The 26,307-nt window shown below is 48.7% G+C and overlaps 2 protein-coding genes across 3 annotated transcripts in view; one reads left to right on the forward strand and one right to left on the reverse strand.

Moving 5' to 3' along the window:
- LOC144128453 (cell adhesion molecule Dscam1-like) overlaps positions 1–26,307 on the forward strand; it is a 264,634-nt gene that overhangs the window by 102,175 nt on the left and 136,152 nt on the right. The gene's annotated exons all lie outside the window — the stretch shown is intronic.
- LOC144128455 (uncharacterized) lies at positions 3,958–5,864 on the reverse strand. The gene has a single exon (XM_077661872.1). It carries the CDS (start codon positions 5,841–5,843, stop codon positions 4,434–4,436), a length of 1,410 nt encoding a protein of 469 aa, XP_077517998.1. The 5' UTR covers positions 5,844–5,864; the 3' UTR covers positions 3,958–4,433.

Genomic DNA, 26,307 nt, shown 5'->3' on the forward strand with positions numbered 1-26,307 from the left:
TCCTGCATTGAGCCCATAACCATAATTAGTTATAGGTGTTCATGGCAGTCCTCGGCGCTTCTAATTGTTTCCTCCATGCCCTTGTAGAGCCATTACTGTCATTTCAGGCATGCAACTGATGAGTTGCGTTTCAGCCCTGTACACTGTCGCTCCACTAGAACGACATTTCAACTTCGTTGCGCTGAAACAGTTTGCCAATACTGGAAAAAAAAAACATGTGTTCTGTGTTACCTGCACAGGGAATGAAGTAAGTGCTGAAGAAGCAATAAAGAGGACTATACTTCCACATTGGCGCTCGACAAGACCAGAAATCATTGGAGTAGCATCGCAGTTCTTATGTCTGGCAACTTCTTTTCTAGAATCTAGTTAATTCCGTGGATAACATCATAAAGATAAAACATGAAGAAGTAGCTCGGTGGCATTCGCGACTATCCCGTTTGAAACAGGGTGCTGGTTTTTTTTTTCGATACCTGATCGCATCTGTGAAGAGGTATCGCATGAGAGCAGCCATTAGTAATTACTGAAGAGTTCTGAAGTTAAATTGTTGAATTGGACATGGTTGCAATGGAGGTGAGCAGCATCGGCAGCAGCAGCAGCAAGAAGGTCGTTCGATTCCTTGGGCGTTTGTACGAAAATGAGGAATGATAGGCTGATTAACGGCCTGAAAGTGTGCCTATGATCATGTCTGGCTACGTGACAGGAGTAGAGGTGTGCAGGTAAAATAGCAGGGTTACGAGGGTATACAGACGCAATAAGAATAATAAAAATTGGAAACTGGGGAAAAAAAGAAACTCAGAGGGCACTTTGACTTCTTAAGGGCTGTCAAGGCGAAAGCGTTAGTGTGTCATCGTGAGCGTTCGAACTCGACACAGTGACTGTATACCTGCCTCTTTTTTTTCTTTATTGCATGGAAGAACTTCTGTAGAAAGGAGGAAACTTCAATCAGACTAGTTCGCGTCTCAAGTTACCGGGCTGCTTAATATGAGCCCCCCATAGCCCTAACTCACCACTGCATCCCCATCAAAACATCAAAATTCAGGGAGGCACACACAAGCATCTAGGCACGGCAGCCAGCTTGGAGGTTCGTCGCGAGCAGCATATACACTCCTCACCAACGCACACTGTTCCCGAAACACAGATTTGGACGATCTTGGTGGCTCGGCATGTCTGTCCATCATACGGCTTTTCCAAAGACTGAATAGTCCCATCAACACAAACACGTCATAAGGCACAACAGAGTTTTTGTCAACAGGCAGAAATCTAATAGTGTATGGTGTAATTTCAATGTCCTTCTTAAGAGTTCGTTGTAGTATGTCCCAAAAGAACATGGCATCACGGCACAGGATGAAGCAATGATCAATTGTCTCAGGCACGTTACAAAGACGACAATTCACATTCCAGGGTACAAACATCCCCTTGTCATTAAGAAATGTCTTGACAGGCAGCGTCGCTGTGTGTAGTTTGAAAAAGAACGTTTTAGCGGCTGCCTGAATGCACATCCGCCTAACACGCTTTAGAACACTGATGTCCAAAGACCCCAGATAAGGCTGCCGATACAATGGTGTAGGGAACAAAGACTCAGTGAGAGCCTGGGTCATCTGCTTTCTCGAGAGGCTATACAGGTAATCTAAAGAGAAGCGCACAGTGAGAAAATTGAAAGTGTCAGCAACCTCCTTAAGAAATCCCCATAAAGTCCCCTCACGAGCCTGCACAGTCGGTGCGAATAAGTAAGGCAAATGAAAACTAAGCCGCCTAATGAGCACAGCTACCAGAAACGGGTCGTTTGCCGATTTGAAAAAGAAAAAACGGGAAACGAGTTGATGCACGAACAGGTGAACAAGGCCCACTCCACCACCCTCTAAGGGAAGGAACAAGTTGTCACGCCTCGTCGGCTCCCATGGAGAGCGCCAAACGAATGCTGCAAATATTCTATGTATTGCTTGCACCTTCCTCCTCGCACAATGCAGGACTTGAAGGACATACGCGAGCTTTGCAAACAAAAAATGTTACAGACCTGTGCCCTCGCAAACACTGAGAGTTCCCTACCCATCCAAGCCTGTGTTTGCCGCCGTAGAGTTACAGTTTGTGAATCCCAGTAGGCTGTACTGTTGCGAACTTGGTGCAGCGGAACGCCTAGGTACTCAAGAGGGCTACAGTTCCAGCATATACCACCGAAGTGGCTTGGCCTAGTTCCTCAATGACCCAACCAAAAGCCTTTGGATTTCTCTATATTAAGAGCCGCGCCTGATACATCGCAGAACTGTTTAGTCAAGTTTAGAGCCTCGAGTACACTCTTTTTGTCAGAACAAAAGAGGGCGACATCATCAGCGTAAGCTAAAACTTTAACTTCACATTGAGCCAGAGAGAAACCGCGGATAGCTGCGCTGTTAATTATACTGAGACAGAGGGGTTCCAGATATAGGGCAAACAACAATGGAGACAGTGGACATCCTTGACGAACAGATGCTTCTAGTGGTACTGGTTTCGTTAGCTCCTGATTAACAATAACCCTTGTATAGGAGTTCTTATAGCACAGCCTTATGCCTTTGAGCAAGACGTCACCCATATTTGCATACTCCAAGACCGCGAACAAGAAATCGTGCCGAACTTTATCAAACGCCTTAGCCAAGTCAATTTGAATCAGAGCTACTTGGCCTATCTCATCTGATACTGTCTCTAATACTGAACGTGCAATATGGATATGTGTTTGAATACTGCGGCCTCTAATACCACAGACCTGATGCGGACCTATCAAGTCCATAATGACGAGCTGCAGACGACTGCTAAGAACCTTGGCAAAAATTTTGTAATCAACATTGCAAAGGGAAATTGGACGATATCCCTCAACAGTTTTCAACCGATTAGTATCTTTGCTTTTGGGAATTAATATTGTGTGCCCAGAATAAAAAGTGGGAGGCAGGACACCCACATCATAAGATGCTTTGAAAACTTCCATCAAAACAGGCACTAGGCAAGGCGAAAATGTTTTATAGAATTCGCTAGTAATACCATCTGGCCCAGGAGATTTCTGGCTCTGCAGGGCAGAAATGGCTGATTGAATTTCATCCAAAGTGATAGGTCCCTTCACTATAGCACACTTCTCATCATCAAGTCGAGGGAAGTTTCCGAGCAAGGAACTGTAATCGAAACCCTGACTTGGATCTTCGCGACTGCCAAACAGCTTCCGATAATAGTCGAAGAAAGCAGCAAGAATACCAGGCGCATCACTGTATGTGCAATCACCATACTGAATTTCCAATATTTCCTTCGCAAGAGCATTCTCTCTTTCATCACTCAGGGCCCGACGAGAAGGTTGCTCATCAAGAAACCTTCGGGACCTAGATCGTATCAAGGCCCCCTTATATCTGTCTGTCGCAAATTGTTGAAGCTGTGCTTTTACGTTATTAATCTCTTCGAGATAGGCACCCGGGCTTACCCTCTCTAGCTCATGTAGCTCCGTTAGGGTGCGCCCAAGCTCACGAAGGTGATGTCTCTTCAGGAAAGCGATTCTTGCTGAGGCCTCAATTGCCAAGTTTTTGATCTGCTGTTTAAACAAGTCCCATTTTTGAAAAATGGAAAGATCATGGCGTGACCATACGTCCTTCAAACAAGTAGGTACAGCACGCTGAAAGATTTCGTCTGAGAGCAGAGAGTTATTCATCTTCCACAACTCCCATCGAGGGTGAAGTACATGCCGAGTGTACTTTCCTATCTGAAGAGACACCATACAGTGGTCACTGAAGAAAATGGGCCGCACCCAGTAGCCAAACACACTTGCTAATGCGTCAACAGAAACGTAAATTCTGTCAAGGCGAGCATTAGAGGAAAACTGAAAATGAGTGAAATGTATACTGTCGCCTTTTTCATGCCCCACATCCACAAGACTATATTGAGAAACCAAATCGGTAAGTAATGCAGCACTATGGTCGTATCTCGTACATACCACTGAACGGTCCTCATCCCTACAAACGCAATTAAAATCTCCCAACAATATAATTTTGCGGTCCGTGCACAAATGTTCAACTAATGACAGAAAAAAAAGCCTTCTATCGCGCTGCTTTGTGGGGGCATAAACACAAATAATCCGCCACTGTACACCTGAAATTGTGAGATCACAGCATAGAAGTCGCCCCTCGTCATCTATGCAATAAGACATGGCTGTCATCTCTAGCGTGTTCGCCAGGAATAGCATACAACCTCCGGATAAGCCTCTCGCGTGGCTAACAATAATGCTGTATTCCGACAAAAAAGGCTCAAGAGCAGCTGCTGTCTCTTCATCAGAGGACAACTTTGTTTCCTGGATAGCGGCTACACACACACTCCATTTCTTTAAGAGATGCCGTACCTGCTGTTGCCTCCTACGATTACACATACCCCTAACGTTAAGGGTAGCGACTTGATATGCTGCGACGCTCGCCATTTTGGTGCCAGTCTTAACAAACGCCATCCCCTGGAATGTGGTGGCCCGCCGCCAAATTGGCGGCCTCTCGGGCAGACATCGCCCTCCTCTTTAACACCACCCTTCCCGTGGCCTCTACACATTGTGCCTTCTGGTTAGCGCCATCGATACACACCTCGTCAGCATCTGCAGGACGTTTCAAAGGTGCGGTGCTGTCCATGTCTTCCTCTGAGACATCCAAGGCCTCGGCCCACGAACCCGAGGGGAGCACATCACTCGCTTCCACACTGACAGCCGACAGAGAACCTGACACGCCAGAGATCGACACCACGCATGTCTCACCGTTACCCTCCAACGACGAAGCAGAATCAGCATCAGAGGAGGATCGGCGAGCATTCACTGGCTGTATTGCCTCGACTGACTCCACAGGAGGCATATCCGGACGTTGACCTGTGGCAACGAGGTGTTCCTGTGCAGCAAGCACAGCAGTCTCTGTAACACTCACGGGGGGGCCCGGGTCCGGCGGTTTTCGTCCTGGAGGCGTGGATGCTAGATGGCCAGTCGCTTCATATTCCGTGTTGTTTTGAGGTGTTGAAGTCTTCTGTTCCCCATCTATTCGATGCTCATGACTTAGTTCTCCGGTCGCATCCACAACCTCAGACACATCCATAATGTGTTCTGATGCCACGTCATCTTCCCGTGACCACTGGCCTTGACGCATCCTGTCAGCGTAACTCAAGACACAGTTCTCCGCAGTGTGGCCAAAGCGTCGGCACTCAGTGCATCGAGGCGTGCGACACTGGCGCCGGACATGTACAACCCGGCTACATCGGAGGCACAGTGGAGGTCTCCCTGGGATAAGGACTAATGCCTGCACTCCATAAACATTAAGTGTGTGTGGAATGGTGCTAGCTGACACTCCATCCTTGAGTGTGAGGGAGAGTTCACGATTCGCCGTTTCCATATGCTCCATCCCTGGGCACCGCCACTTTTCACGCTCCACAGACTGGACCGTGCCATAAGGCTCTAATGCTTCCACAATCCTCCGGTGTTCCATATAGCGGGGAAGCCAAAGGAGCTTAACCTTGACGTTCTTAGTATCCGGGCCAAACACCACGCACCGCAGTCCTTTGACAGGAAACTCCGCTTTGTTAACAAGCTTCTGTTTGGAAGAACTACTCTCGCAGGTAACCATCCACACGTGGCTCATTTGGTATTGACCAATGCACAAAATTCCCCGGAGATCCAATATCTGTGCGAGTGCGTCACGGAAGTCAGGTGCTCGGTACGGGCGACCCTTAAGGTCAGCATGCAGGAAAACGGTATTAAGGACAACGTTACCGGTTGGCAATCGGGGAAGGACAACTTTGTACGAGTCCGTAGTGTCCTGAGACGTCGGTAGACCTCGGCCAACGGCCGATGCGCTGTTTCCAGCATGGAGCATGTTGAAGCACAGCCGCTCAGAACGGCTTCTTCCTCTTCTTCCTGCCTCACATCTCGGTGAACACCACAACCACCCCTTAAAGGAAGAGGTAGAGTATGGGAAGGCATTCAATTAAATGTGCATATATCGCCGTTTTGAATCCCTGCCATAAGCTTGCCTCCAACTTCACTAGCATATTGTCACTGAGAAACGGTTGGCGTATGCAGGGCTGGTTTACTTGCTTTAATTATACGCGCAAGACGTTGGAACGCGCAAGGCAGCAGGCAGCACGAGAGATGAAGAAGACGAAGCATCTAGCCCCGAGAATCTGGCTCAAGGCTTGCCAACTGCCAGGAAATGCAGTTTAGCCGCTGTATGGCTCCACTAGAGTAGTTAGTAGCGTAGCATTGCTCCCCCTCTCTTGAAGACACCGACGCGGTGTGGTAGCAATTGCAGGCAGGACCACAAGGGTAGTCGCACGTGTCTGGCGTGTGGTGTAGACACGCGCGAGGGGCTAGCGGGCGTGGTATGGTTTCATCCGAGCGACGTGGACTACTTTGGAGGTCGGCCGTCTAGAAGAGCGAACTGTTCCTTGGGGGAGACCGTCGTAGGTAACTTGACCGAGCTGGCGGAGCACCTCGTAGGGGCCAAAGTATCTGCGTAGAAGCTTCTCAGAGCGTCTCCGCATGTGGATTGGGCTACACACCCAGACTTCTTCGCCGGGCAGGTAACGCACATTTCGGTGGCGGAGGTTGTATCGCTGAGGGTCGTGAACTTGCTGGTGCCGGATGCGCTGTCGAGCGAGTTGGCGGGCGGCCTCAGCGTAACGAACAAATTGGGCAGCACCCATAACAGAGGGGGCAGCGCTAGCTGGAAGCAGCACAGCATCCAGCATGGTTGTGGCTTCGCGACCATGTACTAAACGAAATGGAGTGAGGTGTGTCGCTTCCTGGACCGCAGTCTTATAAGCAAAGGTGACGTAAGGGAGTATGGCGTCCCAGTTCTGGTGGTCCGCGTCGACATACATATAAATCATGTCGGCGATCGTCTTGTTGAGCCGTTCGGTGAGGCCGTTCGTTTGAGGGTGGTAAGAGGTTGTTTTGCGGTGACTGGTGCCGCTTAGGCGCATAACCTCCTGCGTAAGGGCCGAGGTGAACGCTATTCCCCTGTCAGTTAAAACGATGGTGAGTGCACCGTGACGAAGCACAATGTTTTGAATGAAAAAGTTTGCAATTTCTTCAGCAGTACCACGGGGAAGAGCTTTAGTCTCACAGTATCGGCTGAGGAAGTCGATGGCGACCACAATGTAGCGGTTGCCCAACGAGGACTCCGGAAATGGGCCGAGTATGTCCATGCCAACTTGGTGGAAGGGAACCTGAGGCTGGAGTAGGCCGGCTGGCTTAGTCGGCGGCGTCTTGCGACGCTGGCACTCGCGGCAAGTTCTTACGTAACGTTTCACAACTGCAGCAACCCCTGGCCAGTAGTATTTTTGCCGTATACGTGCCAAAGTTCGAAAAAAACCCAGGTGACCAGAAGATGGGTCATCATGGCTCGCCTGCAGGACTTCGTCGCGAAGGGCCGTAGGCACGACGAGTAGATAGACAGCTTTTGTTGGAATGTAGTTTTTCTTATACAGGACGCCGTGACGTAAACAGAACGACGACAGCCCGCGCGAAAAGATTCGCGGGGGAGACTGAGCGCTTCCTTCTAGATACTCAATGAGGGGCCGTAGTTCGCTGTCGTCCCTTTGGTGTTGAATGAAGATGGACGTGGAGATGGCACCAAGAAAAACAGAATCGTCGTCGGGGTCAGCTCGGTTATTCTCGATAGGAGCACGAGACAAACAGTCGGCATCACTGTGCTTCCTACCAGACTTATAGACGATGGTGACATCGAATTCCTGAAGTCGAAGGCTCCAGCGTGCAAGCCGTCCCGAAGGATCTTTGAGGTTCGCCAACCAACACAGCGAGTGGTGGTCGCTGACGACCCTGAAAGGGCGGCCATATAGATACGGGCGAAATTTTGTTACTGCCCACACAATGGCCAGGCATTCTTTTTCGGTGGTGGAATAGTTCGCCTCAGATCGTGACAATGTGCGGCTCGCGTATGCGATTACGCGTTCGATACCATCCTGCCTCTGCACAAGGACCGCACCGAGGCCGATGTTGCTGGCGTCTGTGTGTAGTTCAGTGTCGGCTGACTCGTCAAAGTGTCCAAGGATGGGCGTACATTGGAGACGAGTGCGGAGGTCTTCAAAGGCTTGCTGTTGCTCCAGGCCCCAGAAGAATGGTTCGGAATCTTTCGTGAGTCGCGTGAGGGGCTCAGCGATCTGGGAGAAATTCTGCACAAAACGCCGATAATAGGCGCGGAGGCCCAGAAAGCGGCGCACACTGCGTTTATCGGTGGGCACAGGAAAAGCAGCCACGGCAGCAGTCTTATCGGGGTCTGGGCTAACTCTTTTAGCGCTCACGATGTGGCCCCGAATCTTCAGCTCTTCGAAAGCGAAGTGACACTTTTCGGGCTTCAGGGAAAGTCCGGCCGACCGAATTGCTTCGAACACAGCGCGCAGGCGTCTCAGGTGCTCTTCGAACGTGTCAGAAAAGATGACAACGTCATTCAAGTACACGAGACAGGACTACCATTTGAGATCGGCAAGAACGGTGTCCATCATCCTCTGGAAGGTTGCAGGAGCCGAGCACAGGCCGAAATGGAGCACCCGGAATTCGTACCGACCGTCCGGTGTAATAAAGGCGGTCTTTTCCCGGTCGCGTTCGTCCACCTCGATTTGCCAATAGCCGCTTCGTAAATCTAGCGATGAGAAGTACTTGACGTGGCGCAGCCGGTCCAGGGAGTCATCAACACGCGGGAGAGGATAAACATCCTTTTTAGTGACTTTGTTTAAACGTCTGTAATCAACGCAGAACCGTAGGGTTCCATCTTTCTTTGCCACTAGGACAACAGGCGACGCCCACGGGCTCGTCGACGGCTGTATCAGGTCGTCCTTGAGCATTTCTTGAACTTTGCGGCGAATGGCATCGCGCTCCTTCGAAGAGATGCGGTAGGGCGGCTGACGTAACGGCCGTTGGTTGGCGTCAACTATAATTCGGTGCTTTGTGAGCGGTGTGTGCCTAACCTTGGAGGTCGAGGCAAAGCAGTCGCAGAAAGACTGGATAACGCTTTCCAAGCAACGTTTCTGGTTAGTTGGGAGGTTTGGGTTCACGTCAGTGTTTATGGGAGTGGTCGGTTCCTCCACTGATGCCGGGGCTCCGGACAAAGCGTGCTGTCCCGCGAATTCGCTGAGTTCCTCGAAATACGCAACAGCTGTTCTGCCAGGCAAACACTGAGGTTCACAACCAAAATTGGTCACCAAGAGTTCGGTTCAGCCCTTGTCCAGTTCAACAATTCCTCGAGCAACACAGACTTGCCGGCCAAGGAGCAGCGACATGTTGGTTTCAGCAATGCCACGAATTTTGGTGCTGTTATCGGATTCTACAGTAACAAACATGCTGGATCTTGATGGGATCAAAACGTGGTCGTCACAGACGCATAACTTAGCCCTGCGTGGCTCGGTACCGTCGTCAACAGGGCCTTGGGTGGAAAACGACACGATTAGCTCCTGGAGGTTGATAACGGCACCGTACTCTTGAAGGAAATCCAAACCGAGTATAAGGTCTTTGGAGCACTCGGGTAACGCAGGAAAGCAGCCAGGGAAAGTAACACCGCGGATCTGGATTCGCGAAGTGCAGAGACCGGTCGGAGTTACCACGTGGCCACCGGCTGTCCGGATCTGCGGCCCCGACCAAGAGGTCAGAACCTTCCTCAAGACCGTGGCTAACCGTCTGCTCATTACCGAAAAATCGGCGCCGGTATCCACGAGTGCGGTAACGTCGTGGTTGTCGGCGGATACCGGAATTTCGGCGGAGGCCAGTCGGTCGCAGCGCGTCGTCGAGGTCGTCGGGTCAGGTCGTCGTCGGTCGGAGCGTCGCGGTGAATCGTCGGGAGGAGGCTCTTGACTCGGTCCAGTAGCGGCAGTCCTACCCCCGAAGGACGCCGTCTTCAGTTTTCCCGACGTGGGGAGGTACCTCTGATCTGGCCAGAGGATGACGGGCGGCCGGGCGAAGAGAACCGCCTTGGGGATGGCGATGGGGACTGGCGTCGCTGCGAGGTCGAAGATTGCACGTTTTCAGCCAAGTACTGTTCGATATCCCGTGGTCTTTCACCGTAGCGTGGTCGAGGTGCGTCAGGTGAAAACCCTCTTAAACCCATCCTGCGGTAGGGGCAGTGGCGGAGGATGTGGCCAGGCTCTCCGCAGTGGTAACAGAGCGGTCGATTGTTTGGCGTACGCCAAACGTGCGCTTTGCTCACGGGGGGCCTGAACTCCTGCGGCACGGAGGGTGCTGTTGCGATTGGCTCCTGCAGGTATTGCACAGGAGCGATGGGGCAAAAGGCACGCATCACTGGTCGGGACTTTGTAGCGCCTTGCTGTGCGTCATAACGGAGGGCGCCGGGTGTGGAGCGGGGAGTGGCTGCACAACCCGTCGGATTTCTTCGCGGACCACGTCCGTAACGGCAGCGACGCTGACCTGTGGAGCTTCAAAGCGAAGTTTCGCCAGTTCCTCGCGCACCAGGCTTCTTACAAGCTCCCGAAGGTCCTCGGCGGGCAGCGACGTAGGCGTGTACTGGGACTGGGAAGTGGCTGCTACAGTAGCCTGACGTCCGCAGTGGGCGCCCCGTTCTTGTAAAGAGCGCTCGATACGCATTGCCTCCTTGGTGAAGTCGGACACTGTTCGTGGCGGGTCGCGGACCAGTACGGCAAACAGCTGCTCTTTTACGCCACGCATTAAGTGGCGTACCTTCTGGGCTTCGGGCATAGCAGGGTCGGCCCGATTGAACAGTCGGGTCATGTCCTCGATGAACATCGCGACGCCCTCGTTCGGCTGCTGTGATCTCGAGCGCAGGGCGATTTCCGCCTTCTCCTTTCTTTCGCTGCTGGTAAATGTCGCTAGCAGCTCTTGACGAAAAGCCTCCCAGGTGGTAAAGGAAGCTTCGTGGTTCTCAAACCACGTTTTGGCCGAGTCCTGCAGCGCAAAGTAGACGTTGCGCAGCTTGCGCTCGCCGTCCCACTCATTGAAACCCGCCACTCGGTCAAAGCTGGCCAATCAGTCTTCGACGTCCTCAAACCTGTCCCCGTGGAACGGTGGCGGCGATCGAGGTGCGTGAAGGACAAATGGCGGGGCACTCCCGGATTGCTGACTTGTCTGGCTAGCCGCGGTGGATGTCATGGCCCTTACCGGCGCTGTCAGTTGGCCGAACTCGGGTTGTAGGCCTCGCAGGCGGCGGCTCGTCTTGTGGACTGGTGTTGTAGCCACGCGTTGAGAGCTGACGTCAAAGGTATCCTCGAGGTCAGCGTACATGGGCCGTCACCCCGCACCTCCACTAAATATGTCACTGAGAAACGGTTGGTGTAAGCAGGGCTGGTTTACTTGCTTTAATTAGACGCGCAAGACGTTGGAACGCGCAAGGCAGCAGGCAGCACGAGAGATGGAGAAGACGAAGCATCTAGCCCCGAGATGGCTCAAGGCTTGCCAACTGCCAGGAAATGCAGTTTAGCCGCTGTATAGCGCCACTAGAGTAGTTAGTAGCGTAGCAATATGTAAGCCATATGCAACTAGAAATCGTTCGACAACGCCCGGAACACTCTATAACAAACGGTTGCTTCTATATTAGGTACAAATGTAGTCGGGAAAATTGGCGCCACATTGAGGTCAGCCAGTGGGGTATATATATAGACGAACGACTTGTATATGATCGTCAGAAATGGTGGTGCTCTGCTTGGTGTGTGCGCCCTACGGCTGCTTGATGACGTCACCGAGTTTTTATTTTTCATTCCTGGGGTTTTCTGTGCTATCTGTGAGTACACACACTAACATACTAACAAATTCCGCCTGCTTTTCTCCTAATGGGACTAGTAATGCTTTCGCATTAAAAAGACGCCGCAACTGGATATCTCCAGATGAAGATCGGAACCACGGCAGAGGGCAAAGCATCAAGAGGAAGGGAACGAAGGAATGGAGACAGAAATGCCGTCGGTGTTGGCTCCGGATTACATCGAATAATCTGGAGCTAATTATCCCTCTCTGACATCGCACAGCGCGCGGACATTTCTAAATGGCGGCAGCGTAGAAAAGTGGGCACCGCTTCTAGGATCCAATCCCGCATTTCGGGTCAACTATCAATCTCCATTGCCAGCATGCAACCGCAGTATATAAATTAGGCTCTTCCACAAAGATAGCTCTATTGCTCGCACTCCAAAGGATTCGCGTCGAAGGCCTTACAGTAAAATTCGAGCACCTCTTAGAGGTCGTAGTGCGAAGCAACGAGGATTAAGCAAGTAGTATTACCCTTGCAGACATGCCCTCGTGCGTGAACTAGACCTGGCATGAAACAGCAGAAAAAGGTTAAAATTACGTAACTGCAACTTTTTGTGTAAGCAGAATTAGGAAGTTTACACAAAGGTTCCCACTGTGTAACACAAGATTCAGAGACAGCAGATTGCAATGGTGAATATAAAATGACTTTTTAATTATTAATTTTCTTCTCATCTGTAGAGTGGACGTGACGTCTCAATGTTGCAAGGCATGATGTCACTATGTTGCCACCACTCAGAGTGCAATGATGACAGATCGGCGTGTAGGGGTATAAATACAAGGCGGAAGAATTGGGAAAAATGCCGTTAACAGCTGCGCACAACAACAGTAGTTAGTCGGAATGAACTATGACATGCAGGTTACTGCATTTCTCTGCTGACCAATCACCATAGGAATCGATATCATCTCTTTATTGTTTGAATATAATGAGCAAGCCAGAGGCGTCATAATTCGGCAAGTTTTAATTGTACTCATATCGCATTGCAACCGCTACTGTACTGAAACCACTGACGTATTGAAAGTTGAAATATTTTAGCCCGACGGCTGAAGGGATGCATTAAAATGACTTCCTGCAATCGGATAATAAGGAGTTTACTACGATGTAAAAATTTTTGCCTATGCCCATTACTGTTTTCGCGAGGCTGACAAGCAAGCACTGAAGGCCAGTCTGTAACAATGAAAAAAACAGCCGTCCGTTGTCTACATCATGGCAAGTGAACTCCTGTCATCAATGTCTTAAAGCTTTCAACTAAACATGCCTTTATTGGGCATCGCTAAGCGTCGGCTACTTTCCCTGACACTTTACCAAACAACGTCGATAAAAGAATTCGTGATTAATCGCGATAACGCTTGACGGAAAGGCAGATATCTGTCTTTTGTTTATAGCTCTTAATATTCCCGATCTGCATTGTAGTTTTTAAGGCGAAAGCCTTTAATGGTTCATACCACTGCGTCTGGTGTAACGCTTTTTTCCACGAATAACGCGGCAACTGATCAGAATAGCAGAAAAGAAATAGTAGCATCAGATAGAGGGAACCTAATGTAACCCCCACGCCAAGTTTGATTACTGTAGAGTGAGCAGGTAATTATTATATCGAATTATAGCGAAAAAAAAACAAAAACAATCAGATGCGTTGGTATAGCGCGGACGGCGATATAGCGACGGGAGAGGGTGACGTCACAACAGAGGTCGTCATGGTAACGGCGCGCGCGCTGGTGGCGCCACCTGCGCGCCACCACCAGAGATGCTAGAAACTAGAGAAGAAGAAGGAGGCCAGAGAAGCCAAAAACAACAACGCAAGCTAACAATAACAACAACGCAAGCGCCAACAACGTCGTCTAGATCGAAAGTGTGGCAAGGTAGAAGCCTTTGGGAGTGTCACTGGTATTGGAACCTGCTAAACTCGAATCGCAGTCGGCAAGGCCAAAGGCCGAACTTTAGATGGGCAAAGTGCTCGCATAACTTTTTTTGCTGCCATGCATGAGCTGTGAAATCTCTCCTGCGTCTGTTTGCTCTCGGAGTTAGGCACTGCAAGGCGTACGTCTAACAAGCTTAAAGCGGGTGAGAAACTGGACTGCGTGCGCGCTGAACGGGGCCTATTGTTTCGTCGTGCCATGTAGGCTTGCTTACCGCGAGCTTAATTTCATTGCCTTGTTTATAGCCAGGCGTCCTGCCATCGACAGTAATCCCATGCAACGAGGCTTGGCGCACAGGCTAATCCTATTATCTCGCAGTGCTGGAAACGTACCCGGGTATAATCCTTTTCAGGATTAGAGGACAAAGCGTTGATGCCACCAGCCTGCCATAGGGCCACAACACGCAAAAAACAAGGTGAAGCAGTGGCCTGGCTGCGCTAATTCCAAGCCGTAAACTGCGAGGCTCCGGAAATGTCATCCTGTTCCACAATACCCTGTTTTAACCGACTTTCTGACAGCCTGACGGCATGTTTGGGCATCAACTTCTGGAAGACTATACTCTAAAGTTGCAAGAACTTTCGCATCGCTAAACCTCACTTGCATTACCGGTATCAGTTTTTTGCACCCTTTAACAAGGAAAAAAGTTTCAACGGAGAGTCCGAATTGCTTTCAGTTAGCCTGTGCACATGCTTTTTGCCCGAGATACCATATTCTATGGCCTGCAGCTAAAAACTCTCTTCTTTTTAATACCACCCCTCCTACTATATCTCCTTCTCGTTAGCACCTTAATTGGCATCTCATCTCTCCACAGTCCCCGTTGGACTCATATTGCGATTTCAAATGCCCACTATTGAGCCAGGCATACAGGATACCCATGGCCGTTCTTCTTTCTTTAGCGATAATTTTTAATGGGAACTGTCTGAGCTCTTTCGGCACTGCCGTAACACCATGCAACATTGATAGGTCTGCATGTAGTGACGCCCCACATGATGCCACTGCAATTCGCCATGACAATGCAACAAGCGGAGTCACGAAGACGAAATTCAGTTCACGAGTGACAGAACAGTGACGTCGCGAGCACTCGACAGAAGTGAGGGCAAACTAAATTGAATAAAAGATGTTGTAGTCACCACCACCTACAACTGCTCCTGAATCTCGTTTTACACAGTGATCACGTCCTGTGAACTTGTCATTTTACCAAACAGCAAAGAATACTACAATTTCCATCACCATCAATCACACTAGTTCCGCAACCCCCGCCACCACCACCACTACTACTACTACTACTACTACTACTACTACTACTACTACTACTACTACTACTGCCGCTACTACTACTACTACTACTACTGCCGCTACTACTACTACTACTACTACTGCTTGGAAAAATAATGATATGAAATATTCTGCTCCCCCTCTTCACCTTGCTCTCACTATATTAAAAATGCGAGGGGCTTGTACGATATAAATATGAGAAAACCTCAATGCCTCGTACAACGTGGTATGCACCAATGAAGGCTCCGTTGCACCTGGCAGACAAAACCTCCGTAGGTACGCCGTTAAGTTTCATGTAAAAAACTAAGCCTCCGTTTTGGTAGCGGCACGAAGCCGACATAGCGCAGTGACTCACTTGTCAGCTCTATGTTGCCCAGACATCATGGACCTGCAAATATCATCACTGCTGTCACTCAGAAACACTCCGCAGACGAAGCATATGAGCGCACATGAAATAGAAAGACAGTCCAGTTTTGCTGACGTAGCCGCCCTATTATCTCATTCCTTGCTACACAGGCTACATGCACGTTTTCTTCTGCCGAAATACTACTCGAAGGAAACAGTCCAGAAGCCTCTGGGAGAACGAAGCCGTCAACATCACCGGAATGATGTTCGACGTACCAGAGAATGAGGAGAGCCACCGGACTAGCCTCAAGATGCCTCGGTGTATGAGTGTATCAAACGGCCTTTCTTGGGTGTAAATCACAGTTAGAGCCTCTTCTGTGGGCACCCAATGAACAGTAAAAGCTTGCTGCGGATCCACCCAAGCAGACATTCCCCACGCAAAGCACTCGGCCCGCTCCACGCGGGCCCTCCAGAGGCAAGAACAAGAAAGGAGGCAGTCGAATGCCAGGGTTTATTACTCCTGCCGACGACCTGCTCTTAGTCAATAAACATTTTGTACAGAGGAGTATAAAGCCTTCCCGCAGAAGTAAACAATGCTTGCTAAGTGGGGTATCGTTTGCACATGGCAAAACGTGTAGTGCAGTTGGAATCGCAGGCTATCGAAAAGAATGTCCTGAGGGCCGTTGTGCTAGCATAAATAGTCACCGTGGCAGATGCTCCTTCAAGGCGATAACTTCAAGAGTTCATAAGTTTTACTAAGCATGAGAGGCCAGGTATTGAATTCGTGCCATAATTCGCGGCTGCAAAATTTGTGGACCGTGCTTCAGATCGGCAGCCAATGTGCTCAAGAACACCGTGCCTACGGCTACTTCACCCATGTTCTTAGACGTTTATTTTTCAAAGCAGTTTTCATGAATGTCCTTCTTACGAGACTGTACATTACGCGTTTTCTTGTAAGCTTTATAAAAATGTTGGGGATCATAAGGCCACGGGGATATGACAACAGGGGATTATTCCCAATGGGGCAAAAATGAAGAAAACATGAAGTAGTCTATGATGTGCCGGGTATTGAATAAGGAGGTTGACACTTAAGTTACCGTTGTATTATTCTTATTGATATAAGCACGACTGGTCTATGCCCTATCCCGACCATGGCGGTCGAATTTCGGTGGAGGCAAAATTCTAGAGCACCATGTACTGTGCGATGTGCGCGTTAATGAACCACAGGTGGTCGAAACTTCCGGAGCCCTTCACTATAGCGTCCCTCATAGCCTGAGTCGCTTTGGGACGTTAAACAGCCATAAACCATAAAACAGAACCAGTGATGAGAAGTTTTGCCCCGCCGCGGTGGCTCAGTGGTTAGGGCGCTCGACTACTGGTCCGGAGCTCCCGGGTTCGAACCCGACCGCGGCGGCTGCGTTTTTATGGAGGAAAAACGCTGAGGCGCCCGTGTGCTGTGCGATGTCAGTGCACGTTAATGATCCCCAGGTGGTCGAAATTATTCCGGAGCCCTCCACTACGGACCTATTCGTTCCTATCTTCTTTCACTCCCTCCTTTATCCCTTCCCTTACGGCGCGGTTCAGGTGTCCAACGATATATGAGACAGATACTGCGCCATTTCCATTCCACCAAAAACCAATTATTATTATTATTATGAGAAGTTTTACTGAAGCATCGCAGTGGATTAATTATATTCACAGTAATGTGTGCTCAGGATCTACTCTTTGCTGTCTATGCAACAGAACGTTTATTTCGTTTTCTGCACTTGCAAAGTGTCCGGGTGTGGTGATGCATTGCTTCGTTGCTGTTGTACGTTGGACGCATCCTTGTTGTGTACAATCATACATAGGCTGCGTCTTGGGACACAATCTCTGTCGCGCAAGGCATGGAATTTGTAGATTTGTGAAAAGTAGAATTTTGTTATCCTTTAAAATCCTCTACATTCAAAACATCTCTTTAAAAGCATCAGATATGTGTTCCAACGATCTGAGCTACTTCACGTCAACATGGGTCATTGGCGAGAATCACTCATGTCGGATTCTCACGCTCGCGAGCTCCAGTCGGCCTCTGTAAAGCATTACGCGCGTGTAAAACACAACCCCAGCGTAATCTGTCCCAGCTACAGAGAGTGCGCTTGGAATAGTTCTGCCGGCTTCGTAATCTCTAGTCAAACTTTAGGGCCAAGAACAAACTTCGAGGTTTCGGGATTTCGTTCTGTTTTTCCCGTCTCCACATTCGCTTTAATTTCTTGGTTTGCGCTGATACAATGTAGTCATATTTTATATCTTAGATGATTATCTCTTTGCACGCAGGTTGGCGCATTGAAGAACACTTAATAAGAGTTTAATTGAATCGCTGCTTTCTATGCGCAGTAATGTTATTACGAAGCGTGCTTTGAGTTAATCTAAGTAACATGCGCTTCTTTTTCCAATCAGCGACCGGCAAAACAGCAAATGCGAGGGCCAATTTTGCAACATTTAGTGGTTCCCCTTTGCTATTATTAACGCGATTTCTCAGTCTTTGTCCATGATTATGTTATGGTAGTGTTTTGGCAGTGTATTCAAGATTTCCAATAAAACTCATCGTGCAGTCTCACGCCTTCGTTTCTAGGCAGAGTGTTTCGCTTACTGGCAGTTCTATATGCGTTTTCTAAACAGGAGTCAGCGCGAACAAGTTATTGTAGAAAGCAACTTCAGAAAATTGGTCTACCACAGTGTATTTGGCTGCCATCCCTTAACTGTGCATTGTTAACTTTTGAACATGATCTTCAAAAATGCAGCCGATTACTGCTATACAAGGGCGTACGTACAGAAGTAGGTTTGGTTTGGTTTGTGGGGGTTTAACGTCCCAAAGCTACTAAGGCTATGAGAGACGCCGTAGTGAAGGCCTCCCGAGATTTCGACCACCTGGGGTTCTTTAACGTGCACTGACATCGCACAGCACACGGGCCTCTAGAATTTCGGCTCCATCGATATTCGACCGCCGCGGCCGGGATCGAACCCGCGTCTTTCGGGCCAGCAGCCGAGCGCCATAACCACTCAGCCACCTCGGCGGCCCACGTACAGAAATAGGCTATGTGACAGAGTTAAACAGTTTCAGAGCTGTGTGACTTTGCAGATCACAAGAACGAATCCGAATACGATGCTCACCTTTTTGAGCACGCTAATGAGCCCTTTCCAAGCACTTCGCGCGTTACAACGACGCCTCTGGTAAATTTGCCTAACCCCGACTGCTGTCCATGAAGATATAACGATACTTCGCTCTGCGTAACACAAGTAATGGAGGATGTAAAAATAATATTAGTTTTCGGGAATTTCAGCTAGCTGGGAGGCGAGAGGGGCCATAGCGAGATTGTATTTTACGCCGATGACATCACTCTCTGGTGTTCATCTGGCTCTCCCGGTCACGTACAGGACACCCTGCAACGTGGCCTAGATCTCATCGACTCCTTTCTCACCACCGCTGGCCTCTCTCCTGCTCCTGAGAAATCCGAGCTTCTCCTTCTCAACCATTCCTCCTACCAGCGCTCACACAACCACTTCGTCTCTCTCCACCTTTCTGGCTCTCCCATTCCTGTCGTCACACAGTGCAAAGTTCTTGGCTTCCCTTTGCATGCGGCTAAGAATGTGCAAGCCCTCCACCGCGCTGTCACCACCTGCCACTCTGTAACTCACCTCCTGCGGCGCGTGGTCACTCGACGCTCAGGTCTCCACGAGGCTCACGCGTGCCGCGTTGCCCACGCGCTGGCCCTCAACAAAGTCTTGTACTTTGCACCCTACGCTTCCTTCAATCAGACTCAACTTAACACTCTCGAGACTGCCCTTGTGGGCCTCTACAAGGCAGCTCTCAACCTCCCTATCACTACCTCTACCACTAAGCTCTTTGCCACAGGCCTCTTCCATCCTCTTCGTTCTCTTCTCAGTCTCCATCGTGACTCGCAACTTGCCCGGCTTTCCCTTACCCGTCAGGGTCAGTGGTTATTGACTCAAGCGGGTATCTCGCCCATTCCAATCTCCCCGTTTACCTCTCCTATTCCCACCCCCGCTCCCAATCTTCGTATCCTTCCCCTCCCGACCAACATGTCCCCCGTCCTGCACGCCGGACGTCGTCATGCGGCCGCACAGCACCATTCCCCTCTCTTTGATACCCAGGGTGTAGCTTATATGGATGCCTCCTTCGTGGCTCCTCGAGGTTCCTGCGGCTACGCCCTGTACCATCCACACCTCCTTGCTCCTGAAACCCACACCAGCGGGCCGTATCTACACCCTCCAGACGCATTGTCCCTCGAGGTCCTCGCCATTGCGCATGCCCTCCAGTCATTTGCCCTCCTTCCCTCTCTCCAAGAGTACACAGTCTATTCAGACTCACAAGCCGCTCTACACCACATACAGAAACGCACCCTGACCCCTTCTCTCCAACAGGAGGTCGAACGAGCGGTCTCCGCACTGCAGCCTTCCATCGTTTTCCTCCGCTGGGTCCCTGGGCATTCAGGGATTGACGGCAATGAGCTGGCCCATCAGCTCGCCCGCGACACACTTTTCCAGGCACCTTTGATCCCCTGGCCCAAGCCCTCGGAGAACGGTGGGAGGCTCACCCTTCGCCGCACCATAAAAGAGGTCTACCTTGAGCTCCGCCTCGACAAACGCCTTTACCCTCCTCCTCATCCATCACTCACGGTGCCGGAGTCTCGCCTTCTTCGGCACATTCAGATGAATGCAGTTATCACCCCATCCCGCCTCTTCCTCTATCGCTATCGATCGGACCCTTCCTGTCCCAACTGCCCCTGCATCTATGCGGACCTGGCCCATTGCCTCTTCTATTGCCCGGCTGCTCAGCAGTCGGGTTCCTTCCCCCCACCCTTTCTATCCATCACCACCTGGCTCGACTGGCTTGGCGCTGAAGGGGAAGAAGAACAGCGGCTTCTGGTCGCCCAGGCGGTCGACATGCTCGGCCTATAAATTATGGTCGAATAAAAGTCTTTACTACTACTTAGTTTTCGCACTCCATCCAAAAGCGAACCGAGCGGCCCCAGCAATTAAAAAAAGCATTTGCCTAAATATCTGCCAAAAGAAGGTCAATCTGTGACATCTTCTAGAGATGGTGGAGACCTCCTGTGAGATCATTCACTGCTAACGCTAACTCTAGCAGAAGGTCGCTTAAGATTTCAATGCACATACTGCTACACCGAGGAGTGATGTAACGGTTTTCTTTATAGCACATGGCCCAGCATCTGTCCCAGTTCTATCGCTCCTACAAGCGCAGGTACAGCGGCTTTTCGTAATATAAGACTTCCCTGAAGTATTATGTGACAGGTGGTTACCACGCAGTCTAAATGGGGATGATAATCGCCATGATGCAGGCAAGAGAGGCCACAAACCTGAAAAAAAGAAATGTCAAGAGAATGCAGGTGGCTAAAAATATAATTTTTAGAGGGATGTGTAGGGTGACCAAGTAGGATTGAGGACAGAATCATCCCCATTGCATTGCGCGTCGTGCGATAGTTTACCCTTTTAATTTCTGTGCTGTAATTTTGCACCCCGGTATACTGAAGACCATTTGTCTGCCGTCGAGTTGACTTATCGATGTTACGTATTTTGTTACTTTCTTGTTTTTACCAAATTTTCTTAGCTGTTTTAAGTTTTTGTGACGTGTTCATTTTCCCCCAATTGTGCCCCTGCAATAATGTCCTTCTGGGGATGCAGGTACTTGTAATAATAAATAAATAAATACATAAATACATAATTAAATGAATAAACGTGGACATAAGGAGCAGGCTTGACATGGCTACTGTAGGAGCAAAGCTAGAGGATTTAAGGCTCTGTTTTTTTTTCGCTTTAGGTCCTGTGATAAAGAGAGGCAAAGGGTATATCGGGAAAAAGGTTAAAAATCCACACCGAAGATCACAGGACAGAGAGAAGGCCAAAGAGGAGGCTCAGAATTGGAGGAGAGAAATCTTTGGGAGGAGTAGCTCTCAGTGGAGATAGCCTAGGATAGGATGAAGTAGAGGTCACTCATTAGAAGCAGCGACCCTTCACAGACAAGTGAATTTACGCTGAAGGAAGAAAAAGAATCACGCAGTAACCCTTGCAGTAAAGAACTACCAACAATGTAATCAGATATTTTTGATCTGCTGGTAATTCACATTATTATAATTTACTGGCCCAAAGCCTCAAGATGCGCAGGTGCCGCCTTTTTCAAAAGTAACCGAGCCGCATGTTTCTGTTTCTAAACTGTATAACGGAGCCGTTACGCCACCCCTGAAGAGCGAAAGGTGTCATAACATGAGGAAAAGGGCTCACCTTCCTTTGCACACATCGATAGCTTTAAGGCTGCCATAAGTGCTTCGTTACGCGTCTAAGAAACAAACCAACTGCGCCCGGTTATTTCTGGCAGAAACGGTACATGACTTTCATTACAGATTTTCCTTATAGGACAAAGACCGTTCTATACATTGGCCAACACAGGTGATATTTAACATATCCGCGAAGATAATAATAATAATAATAATAATAATAATAATAATAATAATAATAATAATAATAATAATAATAATAATAATAATAATAATAATAATAATAATAATAATAATTGTTTTTTGGGGGGAAAGGAAATGGCGCAGTATCTGTCTCATATATCTTTGGACACCTGAACCGCGCCGTAAGGGAAGGAATAAATGAGGGATTGAAAGAAGAAAGGAATAAGGAGGTGCCGTAGTGGAGGGCTGCGGAATAATTTCGACCACCTGGGGATCTTTATCGTGCTCTGACATCGCACAGCACACGGGTGCCTTAGCGTTTTGCCTCCATAAAAACGCAGCCGCCGCGGTCGGGTTCGAACTCGGGAACTCCGGATCAGTAGCCGAGCGCCCTAACCACTTAGCCACCGCGGCGGGTCCACGTGAGCACGCAATAAATTCTTGTTGAGTCCACGCTGGCTCCACTTTTCTCAACTGCAAACGTCAAAAGCCGCCAGTTGTCCGAAAAAGAAATTTATAGGACAGTTACACACTGTGCAACGCTAGATTCAGAGACCGATGTTAATGTATTGACGTTTTACTATGTGTTCTGGTAGACCATATGAGAGCGACTGCATATTTTTAGAGCTCCGGACCGCTCATTTTAGTTTCCACATAAACCCGTTTTCGGAATAGCTCTTCCCTCCATGCCGCCTTGCCTAGTCGAACGATGCCTCCGATGATCCTCTCCTCTGGTGGCGCGTTGCTCAAGAGCTGCCGCCGATTGACCATGCTACGCTCCTCCCCTCTGGCCGTACTCTCTTTCTGTTTTCACGGTAACCATCCTCCGGAAGGTTCCTGTGGTAACTACACTGCGGTTATATATTTCAGCGCTCTCGCAACACCAGTCTCCTTCCGGAGTAACTGTACTCCCTTCATTCCGGTGTTACTACCTTTCATGTGGTTCTCGTGACAGCCATCCTCCGCTTGTGCTTTACTTTCTCTCCATACCTTTCTTCTTGCGCTGTAACCACCCTCTGGTTAAGCTTGCCTATGCTATCGCCACAATCCCTTCCCAATCGTTCCCATACCAATGCATCCTCCGGTTACGCTGACGACTACGACGGCTACTGTAACCGCCCTCTGGTTAAGCTTTCCTATGCTGTCGCCATACACACCCTTCCAGTCGTTCGCATACTAACGTATCCTCCGGTTACGCCGATGACTATTATCATACTACTACTTCTACTACTATTACTATTACTACTACTGCTGCGACGCGAAACCCGTGAGCGGGCGCTTATGAGCGGTCGCATACGAAGCCCTCACAGCCTGTTATTCTTTTAGAGGCATCAAGTGCATGGAATACAGGAGAGTTACGAAGTGGTTAAGCAGCTCTTCTTGAAGCTGGAGTTACGCAGTGGGTCGGTGGTGCGGATTAATTCGATCATCCTAACAACAGCAACTTTTCCAGCTGGGATTCACGAGAGAGAATCTTGACCGAGTCAATTCGCACCTATAACAACCGATGTTGAGTACAAGAGTGATAAGCACAAATATGCATGCTCATCTGTAGCAATTCATAATCTTCAGGTGAAATTTAATTCTTTATTCCGTGAAAGAGAAAAGACCATCTCTAGAGTGTTTCTTTCTATATATTCAGTAGGATGAGTGTCAAGCGAATTCAATTACTGCAAGAACAAAATTGCAACACTGACCCTATTGTTCTTGAATGAGGGAGGTGTTTTCTGCATATAATTCATTTTATCAGAGCAACAAAGCTGTAAGCAAAACGTTCGCACGAATTCTATCACTGAGAAGCTCACAAGTAAGCGACATTAAATGCGCTAACATCGTCATGTGGCATTGGTAAAACGAAATTTCACCGCAGCTCGCCGTATATACATGGATGTCTTTCCGGACTAAGACGCGGGTACATTTTAGAATAATAGAGGGATTGTGTTACCAGTTTTCTCCCAACACGACTTCAAGTGCTCTGATCACTCTCTTTCGTTCTCAATAATATTTCCCCTTTACTGCATTCGCCCATAGGTATGCGCATTCCGACATGATTTCGTCCCCTCATGCGTACAGGGGAATTTTTTTTTACTTCTTAAAAACGGTCTCTAAAAATTTAGTAGAGGAATTTGGTAAAGAAGAGTAGCCCCATTAACTAAGGGTTACGCGCACGTGTAGATGTAAGTCAGCAAATAATTTAAAATAAATGAACACATTGAGTGCTAAATACAGCTAGCTGCTCTTAACCCTTCTCTTTAATGATTTTTAAAAAATATAAAACATATATGAACATGATACAAAAATAGAAGGAATCGGACAATGGCATTTACATATAAGGTTACCAGAGATTCTCCGCTCTTTTCTATTGTTTGCATTATGCATCCGAAGCAAACAAATATAATACTTAAGATGCTGCTGGTGTTGCGCAGGTACTAGCCATCACTCTATAATCAAATCAGTTCATAAGAGACATGTTTAAGTTATACATGAAGTACTTAAGAACATGCGGAGTGTGGATTTGCGCATGGCCATTGCCCTACAGAACCAGAAGCCCTGAGTGAAGTAAAGGTACTAAAGAAAAAAGGCCAAGCGAATCTCCTCAGAAATGCCTTTCGTTTTTGCAAAATGGGCATTCGAGGGAGTGTGGGTTATGTCTTCGGTATCATGCCTTCAAGCATAGTTTAGGTCATTTGGAAAACTAATGCGAGGTAGACATTTAGCCGTTTCAGCTATAATTTTAACGGAATTGGTTTTTCCATTTGGACGTACAAAATGAGATGTACCAGAGAAAATAATGTTTTAACTATGTCAAACTACGCGCGATAATAGGTATTTTTGAATTGCGACGTGAATGTGATCTATCGAAAAACTTTTGAAACACGAAGTCAGCATCTCTTTTTGTGAATTGTATAAACTTGTCAATGATGTTGGTATGAGTCTCTTTCTGCCAGACGCGCTAAGGTTTAGTGCCTGTTCCGATATTGTGACAAATCCTGCGCGCAGCAGTTGCTCTCTGCCTCTATGGCTGGCTCCAAAACAGGTTAAGAGTAAGACGTTGTGCGTACCATTTTTCAGATACTAGTTCTTGCTCTGAAAACTTTTGAACGTTACTTTCTCGCACAGTAAGTCAACGGCCTTTTTCCATCCCTTGCACGACTACTACATTCTTTCGAGCTTTCCTTTGCACGTCCGTCTCACCTCTAAACTACTTGCTTGAGAAGTTTATCGTAAGCTTCTTTTTATCTATCTTTATTGTGCATTCACTAATGTTTTACTTCTACCGGCGTTTTCTTTTTATTGCTCTCTCACTTCACGGGCCATAGCACTTTCCAGGCGTTTGCTTCGTGCAGCACTTACCCTCGCAGTCGAATTCCTTGGCACTGTCGAGAGCAGCCGTTTCTCGCCCAGCGTCGGGGCGAATTCCGGAAGTGGCTCAAGATTCCTGCTCTTGTGATTCACGGCCACTTTTGTTGACGGTTGTCGTCTGAGTGCTTCACGCGCTTTCTTTTCTTGTTTCTTACTCTCTTTACATCGAAGACCTAGGCCTGACGCACTCAGAGCCCTCAGTTGTTTGTGTTCAAAGTTGGAACGCTATCTGGCTAGTCATTTTAGTTTTGTCTTTTCTAAATTTCTTGCAGTGGACAGCCCGCTGAGCCCTACACATGCTTTTACGTTCCTCTTCTCTTTTATAACCTGGTAGGGAAGTGCGCGCCATATAGGGGGCCGAGAACTGCGACAGCGCCGTCCATTTCCTGAGAACATAACGCCAGGTCGTCGCCCTGGGCTAAGCGGACTCCGTCTAGGCAGAGGTAGGGCGGCTCACATTTTTGGTTAAGTTCTGTCGTAGAGCACAGTTATCTGCTCGACTGCTCGAAAGATGGAAGATACGACTGGAGAACCATCTAACGGCTGAAAGTGAGGTGGAAACGGGGGGGGGGGGGGGGGTTTGGTTTGTTACTTTTCTGAAACTCTGCTGATGAGTTTCCTACTCGGCACACAGTACCTGTAGGCAACAAACGACTCGACGCGGGAACCGTAAGCAAATACAGCATTCAAACTAACTAGTATCAAATCCCGACACCAAATGCCAAGTGGGGCAAAGCGACTTTAGTCTGTCTCACTTCCTCAACGCCCTTTCCCACATGAAGCCTCGGTAGTCCAGGAGTCATCATGAAAATGCTGCACGGCTTATCCTCTCAGCACCTTGCGTTCCGCACGGGCGCTCGTCTGCAGCCCGCTCAGGCATCTATCACGTACTGCATCTTTGTGTGTGTAATCCTAATATCAGGCTATCTGGCGTAGATTTTCTGCATTGGTATTTGCGTAATCGGCATTCGTGTTTTTTAAGCTTTAACGTCATATCAAAGTACCTTGCGCGCTTCAGCCGCAACTGACGCATCATAGAAATAATGCTTGCATTTCCAGCCGCAGTACCACATCCCTAGCACAGTGTAGAAATTTGGTGCGCCTACTATATTAAGAGACCGGAATAAAGCAGAGTGGGGTGAGTGAGGTAGGGAGGAAACACGAGATAACATGCTAGCTAAA

Source organism: Amblyomma americanum, chromosome 4 (assembly GCF_052857255.1).
Source record: "Amblyomma americanum isolate KBUSLIRL-KWMA chromosome 4, ASM5285725v1, whole genome shotgun sequence".
NCBI lineage: Eukaryota > Metazoa > Arthropoda > Arachnida > Ixodida > Ixodidae > Amblyomma > Amblyomma americanum.